The sequence below is a fragment of the Acipenser ruthenus genome, chromosome 1, assembly GCF_902713425.1.
Source record: "Acipenser ruthenus chromosome 1, fAciRut3.2 maternal haplotype, whole genome shotgun sequence".
NCBI classification, from domain to species: Eukaryota; Metazoa; Chordata; class Actinopteri; order Acipenseriformes; family Acipenseridae; genus Acipenser; species Acipenser ruthenus.
Window position 1 is genome coordinate 18,111,442 of NC_081189.1, and position 25,376 is coordinate 18,136,817.

At 35.9% G+C, this 25,376-nt stretch overlaps 1 protein-coding gene across 7 annotated transcripts in view; it reads left to right on the forward strand.

Moving 5' to 3' along the window:
* LOC117962537 (PH and SEC7 domain-containing protein 3-like) overlaps positions 1–25,376 on the forward strand; it is a 111,865-nt gene that overhangs the window by 67,445 nt on the left and 19,044 nt on the right. For 6 of the 7 annotated variants that reach the window (XM_059012874.1, XM_059012885.1, XM_059012881.1 and 3 more), the window contains 2 exons: positions 18,796–18,839; positions 24,613–24,803. In XM_059012874.1, coding sequence (XP_058868857.1) covers positions 18,796–18,839; positions 24,613–24,803 — 235 coding nt within the window. Of the gene's footprint in view, positions 1–11,055; positions 11,551–18,795; positions 18,840–24,612; positions 24,804–25,376 lie in introns of those variants that run through there. The other variant, XM_059012906.1, reaches the window with a different exon arrangement.

A 25,376-nucleotide genomic window follows, 5' to 3' on the forward strand; every position in this document is an offset into this window, starting at 1 on the left:
TGTAAAGCGGGTCGTGATATAAACAGAGTTTCACGTTTGCCTATGACAGCACATTACGAGTGCGAGGAAAAAAAGAAAGAAAACGAACGGTGAACTAAAGAGCATATAGTTTACTACAGGACAAATACATTGTGTATCATTAACTGGAACTAAACAGTTTGTGTCATTATCTAAAAAGGCATGAATTGTGTGCAGATGTATAAGACTGACTCTTAAAGAAGAAACATTTGGTGACGTTGGTGTTTTGTAATCGAGTCTGTATCCCATGACCGCCCACGCAGCATTTGACAGGCTGCACAAAATGTCAGTTTATCAGCCGAGATGATTATTTGTTGTTAGCTGTGTTGGAAATTAATTATATCCTGTGGTTACTTAGTAAAGTCCAGCCAAGCAGCGTCTGACAGGCTGCACAAAACGTGACAATAAGAGGGTTTGTGAGATAATGTTAAGAGAGGTAATTTCTCAAAGAACATGTGGTGCATGGTGAGTTGTTTTTGAAAAATTGTGAAAAATAAACAGGGTGTGATATTAAGCAAAGTGATATAAAACAGGTTCATCTGTATATACTTTATTATTATTATTATTATTATTATTATTTATTTCTTATTACTTTGCTAAATTTATGGCCGATCCTACTGTAACTATAATGAACATCAAACTATAACCTACAAGAAAAAAAACCTCTGCTGTAATCAAATGCCTTGACTATTCAGTGGGCTCCTGGTCCTTATCACTTAAACACATTGAAGCTGGAAACCGATCTCGAGGCCCAGGCATCATTTGATCCCCTTTGACTTTCTGTTAATACAAGTTGGTAGAATATCTACAAGGAATAACATAGATGTTGTAGCAGTAATGGCTTTGTAAAGTGAATAGTGTAAAGCTAAATACATCTGTTGAATACAAATAGAAAATGTCAAAGTGTTTAATTACAGAGGTTGGTTTTCACAACTATCCCATTTTAAAGGTAGTTGTCTGGAACTGCAGTTGTACTTTAACAGACTGTGTTGTTGATGTTGTTCAATAAAAAGTAGAGGACTCTTAGCCAACAGGCAAGGGATGTGTGAGAAGCGTAAGCAGCGTGTAGGTGAGCAATGCCCAACATGACGTACAACATGACGCAAAGGCTGTCACTAACTCACTGCACTGCTCACTGAGCCGACAGCTAGAGAATTAGCTGTCTTACTAATATAGAAATATATACAGCCACTGAGAAATTATGCTGTTGTTGTTGTGTAGTAGTAGTAGTAGTACCTAATACCGATCCACAAAAAGGGAGACAAAACCAAACCAGGTAACTACAGACCAATAAGCCTGACTTCTATTATATGTAAACTTATGGAAACTATAATAAGATCCAAAATGGAAAATTATCTATATGGTAACAATATCCTGGGAGACAGTCAGCATGGTTTTAGGAAAGGGAGCTCGTGTCTAACTAACCTACTTGACTTAATTGCAAAGCATACAACATGGTTTATTTAGATTTCCAGAAAGCTTTTGACAAAGTCCCGCATAAAATATTAATTCTCAAACTGAGCGCAGTAGGGATTCAAGGAAATGCATGCACATGGATTAGGGAGTGGTTAACATGTAGAAAACAAAGTATTGATTAGAGGAGAAACCTCAAAATGGAGTGAGGTAACCAGTGGTGTACCACAGGGATCAGTATCAGGTCCTCTGCTATTCCTGATCTACATTAATGATTTAGATTCTGGTATAGTAAACAAACTCGTTAAATTTGCAGACGACACAAAAATAGGAGGAGTGGCAAACACTGTTGCAGCAGCAAAGGTCATTCAAAATGATCTAGACAGCATTCAGAACTGGGCAGACACATGGCAAATGAAATTTAATAGAGAAAAGTGTAAAGTATTGCATGCAGGCAATGAAAATGTGCATTATAAATATCATATGGGAGATACTGAAATTGAAGAAGGGAATTATGAAAAAGACCTAGGAGTTTATGTTGACTCAGAAATGTCTTCATCTAGACAATGTGGGGAAGCTATAAAAAAGGCCAACAAGATGCTTGGATATATTGTGAGAAGTGTTGAATTTAAATCAAGGGAAGTAATGTTAAAACTCTACAATGCTTAGTAAGACCTCACCTAGAATATTGTGTTCAGTTCTGGTCACCTCGTTACAAAAAGGATATTGCTGCTCTAGAAAGAGTGCAAAGAAGAGCAACCAGAATTATCCCGGGTTTAAAAGGCATGTTGTATGCAGACAGGCTAAAAGAATTGAATCTATTCAGTCTTGAACAAAGAAGACTACACGGCGATCTAATTCAAACATTCAAATTCCTAAAAGGTATAGACAATGTCGACCCAGGGGACTTCTTTGACCTGAAAAAAGAAACAAGGACCATGTGTCACAAATGGAGATTAGATAAAGGGGCATTCAGAACAGAAAATAGGAGGCGCTTTTTTACACAGAGAATTGTGAGGGTCTGGAACCAACTCCCCAGTAATGTTGTTGAAGCTGAAACCCTGGGATCCTTCAAGAAGCTGCTTGATGAGATTCTGGGATCAATAAGCTACTAACAACCAAACGAGCAAGATGGGCTGAATGGCCTCCTCTCGTTTTGTAAACTTTCTTATGTTCTTACCTTAAGTCCATTTATAAGAAGAATATACCATAAGATATACCGGTAATCACAATAATATTTTGGTTTAGATTACTTTTAAGCATAACTTTAGCATTTAAAGTTCATTACAAAAAGTGAAACTAATTAATTGGTATAAGGTAAAATAAAATGAATATCAAATCAAGGCCAAAACCCACATCATAGGGGTATTAGTTGTAAGATAATATGGTCATGGCTGGCTGTAAGAAAATGCCTATCAGAGAAATGGATTCATTATGAAATGAAATAGTTTTGTTTATTTTATTTGGTAATGACAATGCTGGACGCCTTTCATAATCCATTTGCAGTTCATAGTGCCAACAATATGGGGGGCTTGATTCTTTCTCCTGGATGTGTCAGCCCCAGGCTGCGTTGTATGACAAATGATCACTAACCTGATTTATTTATGTATTTACTAAATAAGTTGTTAGGCCTGGGCTTTGTCAAAACGTTACACACCTGTAAGTATTATACAGAACACGTGTGTAGCATTTTCAGGGAAATAGACACATGTACATTTATGCAAAATGTAAACAAATTGTTTACTGTTTTTTAATCAGATCTTGTTCAATCAACAAATGATGTTAATTAAAATGTACCATAATGCAGATTCTGTTAATACTTCTTTTCAAGCAGGGTATACCATAGAAGACTCAAGCAGCAAATAACCCATTTGATATTTAGTAGTATGTCTTTGAAAATGCTTGGTTGAGCTTCGGACTTTCTCCTGGTGATAGCTTTAGCTTTAACATATAAAAGTTGATTAAATTCAGGCTTCTGACAGACACCAACTCTGCTCTTTGTTCTTTTGTAATGAATTAAGCTGTTTGAGGGTCTATATAATGTACATGTATATTGCTGAGCAAATCTACAATATAACCCTCAATATTTCAGTCTGAATGAACCATTCAGATTGTATGTAACGACAGGTTTGTTGAATGCATGGAACTCCAACTGTTTGTGTTTTCTAATGCATCACTCCTCCTGAAATATTTGAAGATGTGTTAAATGTGAAATGACCTTCCTAATTTATTTGAAGTATCCATCAGCTTGCCATGACATTTATGTGGTTAATGTAAGAGGGTGTCCCAAGCGACAGATTTTTGTTTAAGTCAAATAACAGTAAAGGAACGTAAGGAGTAACAAGAATAATGAAAGTTCACAAATATGTAATATGTTGTGAACACAACTTGTTAGCCACTTTTCTATCTTTTTAGCTTCTGGTGGCAACGTCAGTCTGGTAACAGCCATCTAAATAGTCACTCTTTTGACTAACATGTATTGGTGGCTAAATAGATTCGTTAGACCGACTTGTTTAATCTAATTTAGTTCCCTTCATGTATTCAGTCAGTGTCAATCACAGAATGTTTGTTTTTTTGTGGGCCATTGTACTGCTATTTTCACATCTACCTGCTGCAGGGGTGCTGAAAAAGATTTGTTGCATGTAAATCAACGTTACATTTAAAACACCTTAACCTTTTAAGGTACAAGGGACAAGTGTCCCACAAATAAAACAATGGTGACTTTCTTATTTTTGCAGTGAGGTGCACGAAACAGGGTTTAACATTTACTGAAAGGTTGGATATGGTTATCTAAGTTGTCAGTTTCCTCGTGATACTTGAGTCACTGTCAAATGTATTTTAAGAAGAAACCATTTGAACAACCGCTCTATTCCTTGTGTACCTTAAGGGGTTAATCAGAAATCAAAGCTAGATAGACAGGGTTACATTTAACCGCGTAGTGTCATAGAAGCGTCATAGTTTCTTGAAAGAAAATCCACTAGCAAGGTTAAATTATTCTTGATTCTTAACAGATTGTTTCTGTACTGTACTAAACATTTAGCATTTGCAATCACTTGATCTTTTGCAATCACTTGATCTGGATTACACTGTTTCCATTTGCAGTGGATTAGTATGGGAGATGGGACATGGATGTAGTATATCCACATAAATCTGTTGCATTCCTCAATATAGAGCCTCTCTGGTTTATTTTTAAAAGCAAGTTAAATGATTCTTATAGTCTATGCTAAAATATTTATTTACTTCTGTTAAAGTTTGTGCTATTTCTCAATGAAGGGCTTAGTTTAACAAATATGTATACAATATATTAGGATATATATTTAGAAATAGCTACATTTTGTCTTGCTGTGAATTTCATGTTTCAAGACATGCTGAAGCACCTGATTGTGCTCCATGGTAGCAAAATGTAGCATATTGGCAAGGGCACTAAACTTGTCATTTCATTACTGTACTTGTCTTACAGTTTTATTAATGTTCTGATCTGGAGCCAAGAAGTATTATTTAGACACAGGGCCAGAGATTGAATATTCTATTCATTATACAAATAGCTAGAGGTAATTGCTCATTTCAATGGAGGATTGCACTGTTTTTTGAATGACTGCACAAGTCAACAGCAAGGAAAGGCGAGGGCATATTAACTGCATAAGAAACAACAAAAGTAAGTGCTTTGTTGAACCTTTTAGCCTCTATGTTTTTGCATTTTAGTTATTTGCTGTAGAAATTTCAGAAGTGTTAAACAAGGTTTTGAACCCTCCAAATACTGGCTTTAATGTTAGGCAAGGCAGCTTTACTGGCTTTAGCATGTACATATGCACTAATATCCAAGGAGGGACTCTGTCGCCCTGCAGCATGTTTTGAATTTAGTGCCCTTGAATGGTGATGCACAGTGGACCTGGCAATACTCAGCTATAGGGTTGACAATGATGGCTTGAATACCCCCTTGCTATTCAGTCCCATCCCTCTCTCACAATAAGAGTATGCTAAAAGTGTTGACTGGCATGGTGGTTTTGTAATAATGACTAAGCTGGGATCATCAATCTCATGTTGCATGTAACCTGCTGTATTTGGACCTAGGTCTCCGGAGGTGAAAATCAAATAATGTTTATGCTAGTAAGCACTGCACCACCATAAATGTACCAATTTTAACATTAGAAAATATTCCTTCAATAGTTTTAACATTTAAAAAAAAGAAAGATCAGGTGTCAGTTAGGTTTATAACTACTAGATTTAATTAACTTAGTATTGCTGTAAACCACCTTATCCGTACTGAGTATCTTTGGACATATGTTGAAAAGGTTGTTGTGCAAGTGAGGCCTGGTAGTGTTATATAGTGTACATATGGAAGGCACAGCAGTCGCTCAGCCAGACAGCAGGGCTGCCTTCAGTCCTGCTGTCTCAGTCTAAATTAAATCCTAACAATCTGGCTGTGTTGATCGCTGTAAAGATTTAAACATACCTGTAACTGTAATATTGCATACTTTATATGCAGCCAGCCTGGGATCATCCCCAAGTGGCCCATTAGATAGCAGATTCCATTGCCCAACAAACGTATTGTAGCTTGTATAAATGTCAACTGGATTTCTGTTGTGTATAAAGTAAATGCAGTAAATACATTTAAAAAAAAAAAGTGAATAACAATATGCATTTTGGCAGCTTCTACTGTAACGTGAAGCAACTTGTTGTGTACCTAAATACATGGAATAGAAAAGTGTCTGTATACGTGAGTTCAGCATGTAAATATTGCACTTGAGAAAGTTTACAAAAATACTAAACAAACTAAAGGCAACAAGTAGTACATTTTAGAGTGAAGTGTTTCCAGGGTTGTACTGTTGTAATTTACCATGGTGTGCCTAGAAATTAGGTAAATTAGAGCTGATATTTCTAAACCTCCTAAATGCCTTATTCCCAGTTTTGAAGACCATTAGCCATTGTATATGATGTCACACTGTAGGGGAGATTGGTTATAAATACCCATGTGTAATGGTTTCAATTAATTTAGCACTCTTAGTTACAATTTTCTCTCAAACTCTCAAGCTCAAGATTGCGAGGAAACAATTGCACAGTAAAACACACACAACACTGTTGTATCTTTTATACATTTTATCAGAAGTTTGTAAATAAAATGCACATCAATCTCAGTAAGGAATAACGGTTAGGCAAAATCTCAGTGTAAATGTCAATAACAAGTGAAAGCAATACATTAATTAGGCTATCTGTAATTTGTCTATTCTGTAAGAACTAATTATTTTAAGCCAATAAATGTAATAATATGAATATGCAAGCAGGATAATTGTAAATATGAGTCAGTAAATAAATAAATATAAATTCAGTGAATTCTAATTATTAGGATATTACAAAATTGTTCTTAATTCTTTATCGATCCGTTGTCAAACATATACAGTGGCTCTCAAAAGTATTCACCCCCCTTGGACTTTTCCACATTTTATTGTTACAACATGGAATCAAAATGGATTTAATTAGGAGTTTTTGCCACTGATCAACACAATGTCAAAGTGAAAAATAAAATCTTTGCTAAGACACACCTAAATAAGCTCTGGTGCAACCAATTGTCTTTAGAAGTCACAATTCGTTGAATGGAGTCCACCTGTGTGCAATTAAGGTTTTTCACATGATTTCAGGTTAAATACACCTGTCTCTGGGAGGTCCCACAGTTGGTTAGTACATTTCCTAACAAAAACTACATCATGAAGATGAAGGAACATTCAAAGCAAATCCAGAATAAGGTTCTTCAAAAGCACCAATCAGGGGTAGGATACAAGAACATTTCCAAGGCATTGAATATCCCTCGAAGCACAGTAAAGTCCATTATTAAGAAATGGAGAGAATATGGCACAACTGTGAATCTGTCTAGAACAGGCCGTCCTCAAAAACTGAGTATCCGGGCGAGAAGGGCACTAGTCAGGGAGGCCACCAAGAGGCCTATGGCAACTCTAAAGGAGTTAGAGTCTTCCACAGCTGAGCTGGGAGACACTGCATACGGCAACAATAGCCTGGGTGCTTCACAAAACTGGCCTTTTATGGGAGAGTGGCAAAAAGAAAGCCATTGTTGAAAAAAACTCGCATCATATCTCGGCTAGAGTTTGCCTGAAGGCATGTGGGAGACTCTGAGACCCAGTGAAAGAAGAGTCTATGGTCTGATGAGACCAAAATAGAGCTTTTTGGCCTCAACGCTAAGCGCTATGTTTGGCGCAAGCCTAACACCGCACATCATCCTGAGAACACCATCCCTACCGTGAAGCATGGTGGTGGCAGCATTATGCTATGGGGATGCTTCTCTGCGTCAGGGCCTGGAAAGCTTGTGAAGATAGAGTGCAAAAATGGATGCAGCAAAGTAAAGAGAAATCCTGGAGGAAAATCTGCTGAAGTCTGCAAGAGACCTGGGACTTGGGAGAAGATTCATCTTCCAGCAGGACAATGACCCCAAACATACAGCCAAAGCCACACTGGAGTGGCTTAAAAACAAAAAGGTCAATGTCCTGGAGTGGCCCAGTCAAAGCCCGGACCTCAATCCAATTGAGAATATGTGGAAAGAGTTGAAAATTGCTGTTCACCAAAGGTCCCCATCCAACTTGTCGGAGCTTGAGCAATTTTGCAAAGAAGAATGGGCAAAAATTGCAGTGTCCAGATGTGCAAAGCTGGTAGAGACTTATCCAAATAGCCTCATGGCTGTAATTGCTGCCAAAGGTGCCTCTACCAAATATTGACTCAAGGGGGTGAATACTTACGCAATCAATTATTTTCTGTTTTGTATTTGTAAATAATTTAGAACAATTGGTAGATTTTATTTTTCACTTTTTTTGTGTTGATCAGTGGCAAAAACTCCTAATTCAATCCATTTTGATTCCATGTTGTAACACAATAAAATGTGGAAAAGTCCAAGGGGGGTGAATACTTTTGAGAGCCACTGTATCCTTTTAATTAGAATCACGGCACAAAAACATTTTAAGACCCATTCATCGGTTCTTTTAAGGAAAATAAGATTCTACACCACTTATTCAAGTTTGTGGATCACCTTGCAATTATTGTAGCTGTTGGCTTAATTCACTTTTATGGAAGATAAAAACTAGCCTTTCTTTTTGTAAGAAAACAAAATATAACACACACCCTTTTTACATTACACCACTATCAACTTTTCTTCAAATATACATGTATTTAATTCCCCAAGTATAGTTTCTGTAACCCTTTCTATTCTTTAGTTTAATTGGGAATACTCGGTTTGTTCCGCAGAGTTGATGCAGTGTTGAGCGTACGTGACGTCTTGTAGAACAATGTCCCCTTTCAGCCTTTGTTTATAACAAAATATAAATTCTTCCATTAAAATTGACCATTCCCTGTAGGTCAGTTCAGTCCATTTAATTGAGTCTTTAAATCATTAGTTGTCCTCTTCTTTTAATGATGATCCCTGGCAGTTATTTGTATGTTAATGTCCTTTAAACAATCTTTTGAGTCTTCTTCAAGTTTATTAAGTTTAGATGTTATTCAGAGCTTGCAGTCCAGTTATTAAAATATCTCCTTTTTTCTGACTTATTCATTCATGTTTGGAGCTGTTGTTTAAAGATATTACATGCAAGCTCCTTTTTTCCTGACTTTGGTTGCTTGATGTTGAAAGCAGTGTTGCCGTTCAAGATGTTACCTCTGCTGTTTCCTTTCTCTGACTAACTTTACAAAACTCCCTTTAAAACAAAGACAGCCTCTTGGTTGCCCTTGAAGATTTCCAAATTTACAATATCTCCCATTGGTCACAATAACTATATTGAATTAGCTGCAACACCTGGCAATTCTAGGGAGTCAAACTCTGTCGAGCCTGTGGGCCTCACTTATCAGTGTAGCTATGGTTACCAAGCTAGGCTCACTCCCTTTTAGCTCTTCTATAACAATTTTGCAGACTCAATAGAATTTAAAAATAATTTTAAAGCTCAAAGAATAAAAGTCTACACTCCTTATCTATGTAGTTGTCATAGAGACTAGGCAAGCTGCCTCCAGACCTATATGCTGAATCGTATTAACCTGTTCTGTGCCTACAACACCAAAGTCAACACCAAACTCCTAATGTACAAGAATCCTCATAAACCACATTATACCCTAAGAGGACAGTATTAAAGACTTCTAGTCAAAGAATGTTACTAGCTTCTTTTAATGATTAAACAAAGGACAATATAAGTATAGTATAGGGCTTAAACAAGAACAATCCAACAGAGATTCTACATTTTTACACAGAATACCATTTGGTGGACAGAAGTATGACTTAACCCCTCAACCCGTCATTGTAAACTGTAGTTCTTTTAAAAGTTGTTGTCAGCTCTTTTTTTTTTTTTTTTGTGCTTCGGCGAGTTGACTTTTTAACCTAAAGACTCATTAAATCCTAGGTACTTAACATCTTGGTATTATATGCAAATTAATAAAATAATCTCAAGTGTGTTGATGACATGCTCTACTTCTCTCACCTTTCTGTAAATGCTGAGCTGCTGCTGTTTATCATTTTAACACATTTCCATAACATGGCAAAATAGATCACGAGAAGTGCCTGGGATAGATGTTTAATTTAGCAGGGGCCGCTTGAGAGGTCCCGAGGTGGATGTTATTGATTCCCTTTCAAGTACGAACTTTAACTATTACAAATTGCGTGTTTACCGATACAGTAATGGCTACGCTTCTATTTCAGGGAACCAGGGTTATGATAATAACCTATAGTTTTCTTCCCACACTGCATTTTCAGTGCAGATATCAATCAAGCATGATTTATTTATACCTATCTGTTTAATGTACAGACCTCATTTAAAGACAGACATTTCTTGTCACCAAAAAAATATTTGTGTATCCCAAACAGTTCCTATGTCAACCGGGTGTATGTGAAAAGGAAATTGTTTGTTTCTCACAGTGGAGACCTCCAATATACCAAGGATTAAAGTTCATTGGAAAGGGCATGTCTGTATTTTTTAATTCAGCGTTCTTAACCTTCTAGCTGGCTTTTAAGATTTCTGTACAACAACCAATAAGGATGTTTGACATTCAATTAAATGTGGCTACAGTAAGACGACCCTAGAATGCAGCTTTCGATAGATACTGTAATTGTTGGATCATTGGAATGGTTTGACTCTGAAATAGTATTCTCAGTGTACCAGCATCATCCTAGTTCCTATCAATATTACATTTCTTCAATAAGTAGTTTGGTCACTATACGGGATGCTTGGCTCCTAAGGTACCGGTTTAGTGATAACTTGACAAATAACACATAGCTTTTCACATAGCTTGCTTACTTAAAGAAAAATAAGGAAGGTAACGGAAAATGCATCATTTTACATAAATGACAGTGCAGTATTGGTTAACATAGTTACAGAAGCTAGTGTGGAATTTGTTCTCATGTCATGATAATTTTAGTCGCATGACATTGTAACTGAACAGATTGTTTTAAGCTGAGCTACACACTAGAAGACCCTGTAACTCCTGAGGCCATCAGCACCTGCTGTTTGATAATTCAGCTTCAGCCTGGCTGCTTTACGGTGGGTGACAGGCTACTCGAAGCTTTTATTTGTGTCATCTTGCTGCGGACATTAATGGGCTTGCAGCTCGGCATCACGAGCAAAAGTGTTGCTATTTAGAATATAAATGAATTGCTTGCCTGGCCCTTTGCCATTGGCTCAGTGCATATGAGGGGGTGATTTATTTTTTTCTTTAACTCCCAGTCACTGACGTGTGCCTTCCCTTGGAACTATCAGACTGAATCAAAACACTAGTGGAAGATGCTAGCTGAGACAGCGACAGTGCATTGAAGCTGAGGACTTCCCTCTCGTCCAGTGCACACAAGGGAGTGCTGTTTGACGCAGCACATAAAACTCACAAGCCTCACGTATATATATATATATATATATATATACATATTTTTGCATTCCATTGAGTTGACTGTACAATAGCCTTTGGAATTGTTTTGTGGAAATGATTGGTGTGAACAGCGTCCAGGGTAGCAGCAAGATGCGGGTGCGACCCCCAGGCTCAGTCAAGTATGCCAGGGATGAGGCTGTCCGTCGACAGTCTCTTCGTTCCAAGTCTTTGAAAGTGTCCAGTTCTTCAGAGTTTTCTGCCGGACACCACAAACAGAGCAAGGTAAAAAAAAAAAAAAAAAAAAAAGTACCTACTGTGAATGTGGCTGCTTTCTAACATACTTACAAGAAACACTAACTGTTGTGCTTGTTTTTGTAAAACACTGCACAATTTAAAAATGGAATACCATCAAAATGAATGAGGTCAGTTATGTAGGCAGACTGATATTTGTAATTATTTAAATATTATGTGAAAACCTATTTTGAAAATCTATCAAGCTAGAAGGTTATTTTCCTGTAAGGTGATTTTATAGCATGCATATTTATGACTGCAAAATAACCACTTGTTGGCTTAGGGTACAATCTGAATACCTATTTGTAACATGCTTGTGTATGATGATAGTTTTTCTGCAATATGCATTGTGTATTCTTTACAGTAGAGAAACACTGCGTTTCTGTTAATTTCACTTTGCAAACCAGAGAAGATTAATTGGGTTTTTAGATTTGATGTATTGCTTTTATACTTTTCTTCTTTGTTTTCCTGAGGTAGGCAATAATGGTTGGCAGCGTGTATAATGCTTTATATTTGAAACATCAATAGTACTGCCTCGCAGCCTGTGGTTGTCAGTTTTGTTTCTCTTTTTTAAAGTGGTTATGATTAATATCAGTAACACAATAATAATTTAATTTGTACAAATGTCTGAAATAAAAGATAATTTAATGTGTTGTATACCACAAAGTATTCAAGTCAATTTGAACAGAAGATTATGCACTGTCTAGAGCTAGTGAGATTACGCAAATGTCAAAAATCACAAGATTTGTTAAAATGCACTTTTTTTAGAACGTAATAATACTGGTATAAACAACGGCAGCACCAGTGATTAATTTATAATCTAAAAAATAGCCTGGTTTTGTGTGCTGCAGTGGATCTGCAAGGTTTTATTGAAAACTGAGCTAGTCCTTTGCAGCAGTCATTTGCAGTTTTGTTTTTATTTATTTTTTTTCTGTGTGATTCATTCTGCATTGAAACCTTATATTTCTAGGCAGTGTTAATGTTCCTTTTATATATATATATATATATATATATATATATATATATATATATATATATATGTATATATATATATATATATATATATGTATATATATATATATATATATATATATATATATATATATATATATATATATATATATATATATATATATATATATATATGTACCAGTTATACTCTACAATGAAGAAAGCATATGCTGACGTGAGAACAGGTCAAATATGAGTGTGTAAAAAGGCTTTAAAGATGTTTGTGAAGGAGGGTAATGTAATGTTTCCATTGTTATGAATCCCCTGGTGTATACTGTAACGCATTACTAAGTTAAATGCTGATCGTGTTACATATTGGGTAGTTTAGCAGATGTGGCAGCATGGTAATACAAACATAATTCATGAATTAGAGACAAGAAAAAAAAAAATCATTCCTATAGCGTATGTAAATAAATAATGAGTTCCTTTGTTTTTAAAAACTGTAATTAGCTCTTGATTAGAAACCTTGCTTACTGTATTACTAACTTCAGTAAACAGCTCTCAAGTCAAAGCTTTGTATATATTCAGCTAGTGAAATTAAACGTATTAAGTTCCTCTATACATTTTTTGTCAATTAATTACTCAGCTCCCCCATATTATAACCTGGTACACCTGGCAGGTTGAAATCATTTTGATACTAGTTCTAAGATTACATTAGGTGTGTTATTTATTTACCAGAGATCCACAATTTTTTTTATTCCAGTAAAAAATAAAGGGAACATGTGCACATACGTATCCACAGATCTTGTTTTATATTTTTTAAAGGCATACAGTTTTTGAAAACCATTTTCCTGCCCCAAGTGGCAGATACTTATTCTTTTTTTATTTTTTTCAACTGTATGGTGTCCTTCCCAAATACTAAGTAGAAACTATGTGCTCATGAGTTAGAGAATTGTAATGGGACAATCAGTATCATCATGTAAGAAATCATTCAAGTAAACACATTTTTTTGTCAAACCAAACCAACTGTCATATATATACACACACACACACACACACACACACACACACACACACACACAGAGAGAGAGAGAGAGAGAGAGGTCACGCTAGCTTTTCTGTTCGTGCATTCCTGAAACGCACATTCCCAAAATTTTGCATCCCATCCATCAGATACTAAACGATCAGTTGTTAACACAAAGTCTAATAAACTCCAGGGGTGTGCATTTTGGTAATTTTTTATGAATGTTTAAACTCTGTGCTATATCATAGTTTAAACAATCTGGGTCTGTGTATAGATATACATATGAGTACAGACACACTTTTCTTAATGCTGGTATATACTAACAGTAGACCGTTCCCATGACAACGAGACGGGATTCTAAGCAGTGTTTGTTGTCTTCATCGACGGGTGTTCTTATTCTGCATTCCAATAACAGCAACAGCATTTCCGTGGCTGTGTCTTTTAAGCAAAGATTCTTGAAAATCTGTACTGTGTGTATGCATTTTTGCCCAGCAACTTTCACACTATAGTACATCTTGTCGTCTCGATAAACAAGCCACGGATAATTCATCGCCCTTTCAAAATTATAAGAACGTATTTTTTGTTTGCATTTTTCTGCATTACTACTGCTTGCAACTACTTTGGTCACTGTAGTATAGTACAGTCTCAACCTAAGAGAAACCCCCTCGGGAAGCAAGCAAAGTGTTCTCTCAGAATTGACCACCAGACACACTATGAATCAATAAATATGTATTACTTGTCATGACGCACGTGCATCAAAATATGAAATGAACTGAATAAGTAAAAGAAAAGCAATTGACAAGTATATGTTAATAAACTATAATAATAAAGTAACAGACAAACTAACGTTAATAAACTGTCAAACTAAATGAACACAGCCCCCCTACACACGTTACAAAATGTAGCAGCACTGTACAAGACATGTTCATTATTTAACAGAATGGTGAAGCAATTCACCAGAACGGGAAGCACCAAATAGCTCGGCGACTTGTGTCCGATTTCAAGTTTTTTTTCAAGAACTCGAACAATTTCCAACTTTTTGTAGCAAGAGAAACAGCAGCGCATTTCGCCGTTTTGTTTACATGCTATTTTGTAGCAATGAGGTGCACTCGTAGAAATCAAAATACAAAATGAGTCAATGATATGAAGGCAGTTCTGGAAAGATTTAATATACCAGTCAGTGTGCCTCAAGACACTGCCGCGATGACAAGTCACTTTTGAAAAGACTGAATAAACCATTTTAATTTAAGTTTGATAATGAGTTATTAGGTTACAAAACAGTGCTGTATCCGTTGTGAACGAATCACTATAGGTGTCAAGAAGGTGTTCTTTTAAGCGAAGTTCCTGTTTCTTTTAGCCGGAGCATTTATAATGAGAAATCTGTTTCACCCAAAGTGTGTTTCCTTAGGCGAAGTGTTCTCAAGTGTTCCGTGGAGACTACTGTACTTGTACAGTCAGATGCTGACTGCTTGGCAAAAAAACTTCCGATTTGACAACTGCTTTGCCATATTGTCACAGACACTGGTCTGGCACCAGAAACGTCTGAAGCTGCATCCACACTGGACAGAGCGACGTGAGCGAAGTCACCGAATGTCAGTCAACACCACACACGACTGGGAAACGATCCAAAAGACTGGAAATAAATACATGACCCCGCCCATGCATTCCTATTGGACATACTAGAGATGGGCTGTCTCATTACAAAACAGGGCTTGTTTTGATAAAAGGTTACCACCCTGACCTCCGTTGTAAAATAAAGGCTGGACTTGTAAAATCTATGATCAGATTGAACCTCCCTATACATCCATCAGCTTTATTGTTATCATTATTAGTAGTAGTAATTGTACAGTTGTATTTGTAGTATTTTTTTTTGTGGTACCAGTAGTAGTAATAGTCTGATTTGAAACCTGGTACATCTCCAGAAAACATCTGGACAATAGTAGTATAGTTGATATATTTATATATTCAACTGCAATCTCAATTGTGTTTCTTTACAAATTCCTTCTTTGAGCCTTTTGTTTATTAACTTTAATTATTTTAAAGTGCACCATTATTATTATTATTATTATTATTATTATTATTATTATTATTATTATCCTCTGTGTTATTACGCGCAGATCACCACTTACCATGTATTATTATTTACTTTTATTTCGTTTTTCCTTTTAAAACAGTCCGGTGAACTTGACAGGAAATGCTTTATAAATATGTCTCTTTCAAAACTATGTATGAGCTTGGTGATGTTGGGATGTGTCACATAGAATACAAACGTGTTGCTGGCTTTGTTTTACAACGTATAGAATAGTAGGACCTCTAATATTTTTGTTTGTTTGGTGAATCTCCACAAAACTTCACCTTATGCATATTTATAGACCTTCTTGTCACAGATTTGTGCCAGAAAACAATTTAGTGATCAAAACGTTACTTATCATAAAAACTTTTTTAAAATGAGGTCACATGTTCAAGTTGTGTGAATGCAGGACCTTTTTTGTGTCATTTTTAAAAGCCAGCAAAAGTGGACATTTTTCATTTAAATGCCGGATATGTGTACTGCATGTATGGTCCTGTTTATTTTTGCTTATTAATAAACCATAAATCGGAAAGAAAAATGTCTCCGTGCTTCTAAATGCACCACCTGCAAGCCACCCAGACATTGTCTTTCTTCTGGATGTCTCTGTAGTCGCTCAATTTACAATCATATAATAATGGATACTGCTGCACTTTTCGTTGTCCATGATTAAATTGTTTTGAGGCGTGAAATGTTTTGAGGGTGTGTGTTATGTGTGTCAAGGCTGTTAACCTTGCTTCTGATTGGTCAGTTTCGTTCCAGTTGCACGACGAAATAAATAAATAGAAACAGGTTCTATTTTAGCGGTTTTGAAATTCTCAAAGCGACGTGACTCGCTGCTGGTGTGGATATGGCTTAAAAATAAATATCCTTCTTAATATTGCTGAGTAAGCCAAATATGAGGCTTATTGCTGCCACCTACAGAACTGGAGTGTACCTTAATCAAGGCTGTTATATTGCAGAACAGTTTTTTAAACAAGCAAGTATTTTACGGTCATTTTGCTGCAGTGTAATAGAGTACCACGAATATGCATGTCTGCCTCCCTTTCCCATTCACAGAACATTGGTTGTTTACATAGCTATGTACTTGACTTCCTTGTACTTCTGAATCTAGCAGAACTTGAGGCACCGAAGAGATTTAAGCCGTTCAGAATCTTGTTACAGGTACCCGAGAATACAGTGGCTATTGACAAGTGATTGCTTAACATGCTGTTGTAGTCAGAAGTCAGAGAAAGTAATTCCACATAATTACCTCTATTTGAAGAATTTGTGTTTTCATCAGTTCAGGTATTTCTGGTGTATATCTCCATTATTTCTGAGAAAGTTCTTGAAAATGGATTCGTAACCAAATTGACTATAATGTCTCCGTTGTCATGACTTTTTTTTTTTTTTTGGAAAAAGCCATTTGAAATATTACTTTGAAGTTCTCAATATAATTCTCAGCAACTGTTGCTATAATAAGCAGTATTGCACGAAATTTAGCTATGCTTACACCCAACCGTAACATATGTATGTCCCGCCTCTGCGCTCTCATGATTGGACACCTGTATAACATGGGGCAGATATTGACTCTCCCATTGGTTAAACCTACTAAAGACCTTCAACTGTTTATGTCCTGCCTCCACTTACTTATGACTGGACTGCTGTGGAGAAAATGCAGCTCTTCTATTGGTTGATTTTATTTTATATACAAAAATAGAACTGCACGGTTTAAATTAGAAAAAAAAAGATGAATCTGTGATCAACTCTTTGGTTGATTAATTGGTCTGATTAATCTAGCGATATCCTTTTTGTAGTGAGGTGACCAGAACTAAACACAATATTCTAAATGAGGTCTTATTAATGCATTGTAAAGCTTTAACATTACTTCCCTTGACACTTTTACTATATATCCGAGCATTTTGTTGGCCTCTTTTTATAGCTTCCCCACATTGTCTAGATTAAGACATTTCTGAGTCAACATAAACTCCTAGATCATTTTCATAGATTCCTCCTTCAATTTCATCGTCTCCCATACGGTATTTATAATGGACATTTTTATTGCCTGCATGCAGTACCTTACACTTTTCTATATTAAATGCATTTGCCATGTGGTGTCTGGTCATTTCTGAATGACCTTTGCTGCTGCAACGGTGTTTGCCACTCCTCCTATTTTTGTGTTGTCTGCAAATTTAACAAGTTAAATTTGTACTATACCAGAAACTTAACTGTGATTAATTGACAGCCCTAATATCGATAAATAGATATATGTTTGTTTTATTTATTTATTTAAATAAATCAATGTCGATACACATTTAGTTTGTATTATGCACGCTCTCCGTGTACAGTATGTGCTCTAGTGTTCAGTAGATAACCCTGCAGATATGTGTCTTAGAATCAAATCTGTTGCAACAGTGTCCCTCCCCACACAGGAAAGCTTTGTCCAGCTGGCGTAATGAGGCTCCAAATGCTATTACTAAAGCCAGGATGGTTTAATGTCTTGGGGACTGGGATGCTACTGAAAGGCTCACATTGCTGTCATACTTATTAAACCATTATGTAACCTCCTTTGTCCTGAGTCCTGGTGAATAATCTTTAATCTGTAAAAACAAACCGGGGAGGGGCAGGGGAGGCCTGGCAGGGGGTTGCTGGTCACCAGGGTGGAGGTGTATACGTTCTACAACCTACATTAATAATGTGGTATAGTTGTATTTAAAAGTTCTGCATTAAACTTATGCAGGTGTTTTAATAGATCCATATAATGTGGAAAATCTTTTTTTAACCGTGCATATGTTCCATGGGCGTTTAAATAACTTAAAGAATACTGGAAACACGTGTCTTCATGGATGCGCTTTAAACCCAGGCCTGAAAGTGCAAAATTATTGGATCTAACTCAAATTTGAATTATAGTTACACCTGTGTACATTTGTCCCATTAGTATTGTGCACATTAGACATGTCTGGATACCAGCTTACAAACTCTTAATTTGCACCTTCACTAGACCATATTGGTGAAAATGACTGGAGGCAAAGGGCCTGACTATGGAGGGTGTGGCTAAATCAGATATCTTAAGTGAAAGGAGTATATAAGTTTACATTAATAACATAGTGTATATTTAGAACCAATGTAGCAGTATTGTATGTATTATTATTATTATTATTATTATTATTATTATTATTATTATTATTAATAAGTTATTTCTCTTATTTTTTAGGCCCTGTACAATTCAATCAAAAATGAAAAGCTGGAATGGGCTATGTAAGTATAGATATATTTTGCTGTTCATTTACAAGAAACATTATTTTAACAAAATTGTAATGTATATTCTAAGATATTGAAAATGGAAACGAAAACTTTGAAAATGATGGTACTTTAAGTGATGACTTATTTTGTTATGCAAATGCATCACTGGAATATCTATGTTATTGATGTTATTATTTATTGTTTTTATTATTTTTTAATTGTATTATGATTGCAATAACATGTTTATTCAGTTTGTGTTGAGTGGCATGTACTGTAGTAAAACCAGATTGATACTTATTTTTACAATCTACATTTTAAAAATGTAATTTCTTACCGTGTGTTACCGTGTGTTCTCTGTCATTTCTGCTAAGGTCATTGCTTATGTTGATTCCTAACTATTCAGCAAACATTTCAACCACTGATTCTGCTACTGAAATGACAGGGTTTCTGGTTGAAAAATGACTACTATGGTATTCAGCTGCTAAATAATGGTATAAGCAGGAACAACAATAGAGAACTATTTTAAGAAATTAAAATTACAAAAATGTAGATGGTAAAATGTATCCCTTTTTAATTTGTTCGTTTTAATGCCAGGTAGATAAAGGTTCAGCAAAAGTACCGAGTGACTTTCTTATGATTTGATTGAAGCCTTATGTTGTGTTTTTAAATATTCCGTACAGAAAATACTTTCTAATTCCTAATTTAAGATTATTATTATTATTATTATTATTATTATTATTATTAGATTAATAGTAGAATAATTACTGCAGGTGAGAAATGTTATAATTCTGCATCACCAAAAAAACCACAGATGATGATTTATAATGTGGAAGGCTGTCCAGTTGTGGACTTGGTAATCTGGAAAATGATGCCTGCTGTCAGTGCCGTCACAAGTAAATGTGGTCTTGTGCTTTCTGAAACAGGCGGCCCAGACATAGGCTGCCATTACTGATTTATTTTGATATTAGAACACAATTGATTTTCCTGCATGTGCTGGAAAAGCTGAAGTGAATCACATTGTGTTGGGGATAAAACTAAACTGAAGTATGATTTATACAAGGTAAACTTGTAGATAAACCTCATAGATAAAATCCCTGTGGTTAATAAAATATACTGATGGTGTTGTGATTTAAAGTGTTAATATACTGATCAGGCCTCACAAGACATCTGTTGATCTTTTGTCAGACTGATCGGTAAGCAGTGGTGAGGCAAAGTTTAAAATGGGGTACAAGAACAGTGATAAAATGTGATAAAACTGTCACATTTCCATTACAATTCAATAATCGGTTCAAAATGCAGTTTGGTGTTGACATCCTTTACCACCAAGTCTTGAGTCAGCTCATAGTGACTTACTTATGCAACACTCCTGACTGGAGATTTGGATTTGCTGATGAAGGTTATATATTGGAAATGGTTTCAATTAAAATGTGTTTAAAGATTGCATGGATATTTGTTGTAGGAAGTTATTTTTTTTTAAAAACTGCCCCTGACCAATAACAACTTGTCATTTATTTATTTATATATATATATATATATATATATATATATATATATATATATATATATATATATATGCATTCTTCATAATTATATTAAACTTGGCAAGGTGAAAGAATTGTATTTGCACGTTTACAAAATCGTGGATTACTTCGTCTCAAATATGCTGCTCTTTTTTTGATATTTCCCTTCCTTTTAAAGTTTCAGTTTTAATAAAACTAAAATGAATTCTCACCTACACCAGTCCCTTGGATGTCATAACAGCCAGTGATTCTGGGTGGTTTGGCTGTTGTCATTACATCATTCTTATAGAATACATTAAAAAATTCATTAGACTGGATGTGTACCAGTCTTTTGAAACAACTGTGACATTTATACAAAGAGGCAACATGAAGGTCAGTACTGACTTTCATTATCGCATCTAATTATAAAAATACTTTTAAAAAGATTATAGCAGCTCAGCTGATCACCCTCTGTAGTATCGGTGGTCTGTGGTACAATAAGACAGGACGAGATAAGATTTAAAGAAAAAAAAACAACTTTTAAAAGTCTCTGATTTCTTACTATTGTCAATATGACATGGTTGTCATCTACGCGTGACTTGGGAGTGTTTTGAGACCTAACGGTCTGCTCCAGTCGAGATCAGCTGTTGGAGTCTGAAAAAAAGATGGGCTGACAGAATGGTGTTGTAGCAGACTTGAAGAAAGAGAGAAAGATCGTTGTAGAAGGGGGCAGCATAACATATAAGTTATTGGAATAAGAAGCAGAAGACATTAGGCCCCAGCTGATTGGCTGACGGTACTGAATCGTTTTCTGAATTGGAATAGTTCACATACTTTATCACTCTTTTTGTCTGAGGGGGAATGACTATACTGTAGCACTAGGGTGCTTGTGACCTCTGCATGGCCCAGAGGAAGGAGTCGATATCAGTTTATGGATGACAGTTTATGGAACTGTGCCATTTGAAACAGCTGCTTTCCTTTTAATGACTATCCTAAGTGGTTTTTTTCTTCCTCCTCAAGAAAGATGAACCTTAAGAGTTGGGTCAAGATCCATTTTTAAAATCAGTTTTAGAAAGCATTCTTGAAACGGGGTATTCTGTTCATAAAACAACATTTCTATGTTGCATATCGCAACACACAATATATTCTTAGTACGGCATCATTCAAAACCTGTTATATTTACATAGTCTGATATTCACAGACCGCAAATAGGCATATTGTAAGAAATAGTACTGTAAAAACTTTGGAACACATCCAGTCATCACAAGTCCCCCACTTGTGTTAAACTGATAAAACCTAATATACAGTTTGATGAAGTCTTCTTAAATGCATGATTTTGGTACAAATTAGTTTCATTTATGTGCTATTAATATAATATAGACATTAAAAATGTTCTGTTGAGCTTTTTAATAAAATACAGATGCATTTTAAAATAATTTTACACAAAATACCACACAAAATGGTATAGCAAAAGGGTAATAACTTTTTAAAGGGGACCAAATGTGCTAGATGTAAATGATTTAGTAATTTAGTAGTTATTCTGTAAAACATAAATACCAGTATTCAGATGTTTTGGTAAGGCCCCATGTTCTCTACTGACAGGCACCTATGATTGAATGGCGGATATTTCAGTCTGTCAGCCAGGCAAAGACCTGCCACGGCCCCATTTCAGATTCCAGATTCAACCACGCCATGTGCTACGTGATGAGATGCATTACAAAAGTAATAATGTTTATTTTAATATAGTCCTTCCGAGTCTGTGTATACTTTATTACTTGAAGCAACTTCATTTTAATGTTAATAAAGTTTTAAAAAAACAAAAATAGATTGGGGGAAAAAACAATACAACGCAGTTGATACCGGTCACCTAATTCCAAAAGAGATCAAATTCCACCATTTCTTGCTAAGCTGGACACTTGAGTACAACATTTTAATTATGATCTTGCCTCAATTTAGGTACTAAATAATTTTAGGTTCTAACTAAATGTATCATTGCTTACATTTAGTACTAAAGGTCCTGTCTGAGGCTTAAAACACCAGTAACATTTTGAATAAATTATTGAAAAATGTACCATAGTAAAACTGTGCTGTCCATTTTTTACGACTATCCATTCAAACGGTATTATGCTAAGCTGCTCATTAGTGGTATTCAGCACTGAAAATGAATCTTTATAACGAGTATACCACAAGTTGTATTCCAAAGTGCTGGTAGAATTCAAACATACACAACATTTATGATGTGGGGAAAATTGTTCTTGTAAATTCTGTTAACAAGCTGCAGTATATAGATCTACACAGTAAGGACTTAAAAGAATGACTGATTTTGTAACCCAAATTATTTTAACTATAGAAGAACCCTTATAGAAGAATCTGTCTGGTGGCAAGCAAGTCATTTCCACGAGGATGACAAAAATCTATACTCAATTAATATTTCCATGAGGATGATAATGCATTAAGAATTGAATGCAGTTCATTGCTAGAAATGTCTATGAAGATGGAAGTTTAAGAATATCGTACTGGTACCTGTTACCAGACATTAAAAGCACTCTTCATATCTTATAGCAGTGACTTTCAGATATAACACAGAAAAAAAAACTAAACTTAAGAATATAATTTGTAGGCTGATACTCCTACCAGACTGGCCAATTTACTGTATATTGCAAGCATAAATCCTGATCCTCCTACCAGACTGGCCAATCTACTATATATTGCATACATCCCAAGAAATAGAACCAAAGAGTGAAGCAGTATAATGTGAGCACAAAATCCTATTGCAGTACAGCATAACTAGTCAGTAGTGCAAATTTAAAAGTGTTGACATAGACTGCATGCTTGAGTCCTCCAATGTGATTACTATGCGAGTCATGTAGTTCACAGTCAGCACAGCAGTTCTTTCTCTACAGTTTAAGTCATTTCTCGTGCTTGTGTCTGGAAAGAAAATGATGCCGGTCGGTAATTTATTCCTCATTAAAAACATGTGTTTTTGATTAGTACTAGTACAGCAGGTGAGCTAGTGATTGTTTTCATATAATTGTGCATCTTATTTTGTAGATCATGATAACATGAGCAAGCCAGATTCACTTTTGTTTGGGGGGAGGGAGACAAGGGGCAAAACAAACTAATATGTGTTATTGGAATTCAACACCATTATTTACTTGACGCGATCTTATTGTGAGTCTAGAATTGTATCATTATCACCCAATCTCCCATTCTGTTTTGGGCTATTGATTTTCTTGTAGCGCTAATGATATATTTTATATATTTTTTATTTTAGCAACTGCTTTTCCTGTAGAGCAGGGTTGTCGAGTTAATTTTAACCAAACACTAATTATACAGACAGTGTAAGCAGGAGCCAAGCAAATCAGTAACTTTGTGCAACCTTTTGTTTGACATCCCTGCTGTAGAAGGTAATGGCCAGTCTATACTGTACATTCCAGTTAAGGTTTTCAGCAGCACAGTGCAGAACTGCTAAGCATTATCGTGTAATCCGTTAGTATAGTTCACTATTACTAACAAGGTAACTGGCTCCTGATTATTTGCTACTGCACATTGGTGAAGAGGACCAAGAGGAATATGAAAACAAATATAATGAAAGTGAATATTGCAAAGTATTGGGTCCATCAGTTGTTTTCCTGGTCTTCTAGAAGCTGCAACAATCCAATCAAATGAAGTGGTGGAAGCCTGCATGGGTAAATAGTGGGATAGCGCCGCCTGGTGAACAGGACTGCAGTAAAAATGGAAGACTGGCATGACCAGCAACGGTGGTTGGAAAAAGAAGGGTCTCCCATCTGCTATGCCTGTGCTGAGTTTGGCAGCAGGGAGGAGAGTACTTTAGCTGTGAGCACACCCCGCTACTCATAGCCTTTACCTCCCTACTACCTCTCGCTAACAAAGGATTTCTCCTGCTTTTATACCATGTGGCTGAGACCTGATTGATGATCAATCATTCAATCAAGACCCAGCCACATTCCACAGCCCCATCCTTGCCAAACAAAATAAAAACACTCCCACACTATTTACCCATGCTGGCTTGCACCCTGCCACACTGCCCCAGAGGTCATTTGAAGTTGTATACCAGGGCTACAAAAATCAAACCTCTAACCATGCATGTCAGCATCTGTAGTGCATTTTCTGTCTGTAAAAAATGTCATGTGCCAGGGGGTCCAATGTAATAATATAAAGGACTTTGGTATTTAGATCTAACAAACTTTAGGTCAATTGGATAGACCCTGATGTTACGTTTTTTTCTTTTCTTCTGACTAACATTCTTTTTCTTCTTTCCATTGTAGAGATGATGATGAGCTGAAGAAGTCGCTGTCTGAGCTTGCAGACAAATCTGATAATGCCCATTTCAAAGGCATCAGTAGAATTGGCAGTGGCAGTAACCCTTTCATTGATATTTCCCATGACCCAAATGCTGCAGTTTATAAATCTGGCTTTCTCGCCCGTAAAATACATGCAGACATGGATGGAAAGAAAAGTAAGTTGCAAGGTTAGGTTCATGTGATTTAATAGATGTACAATGGACATTTTAAAATCTAGAAAAACAAAAATACCAAATTACAACAGTTTTAAATGCTCACCAATCCATTCCACGTGCTTGCAAAAGAACAACACAGTATGAAATACATGCCAACATAGTCAAGAAAGTCCTGATTTCCCACCAAATGTTGTCCCGTGTCCCTGTGCACCACAGCTTTCATGTGCGCTGCTGTTTCTCCTTCATTAAGTTGTAGAAAAGAGGCGATCTCAACTGTCTGTGCACAGACGTGCTTGTCTGGTTTTCAGGACCAGTTCTCATGTACGCTATATTGTTTCACTTCTGGTGCTCCATTATGATTTTTTTTGTTTGTTTTATAGTCTTCATTCATTTTACCTGGTCCATTTCTTGTTCATGTCAGATGCCAGTTTAATATGTCCCACTAAACAATTTCTAAATATTGGCAAGTATGTGATGCTACCAACAATACAATAGACTGTGTCTGTCTGTGTTCAGTACAAATTTGATTAAATACAGATTAATGCTCCAGTACGATAATATCCTTTTATCAAC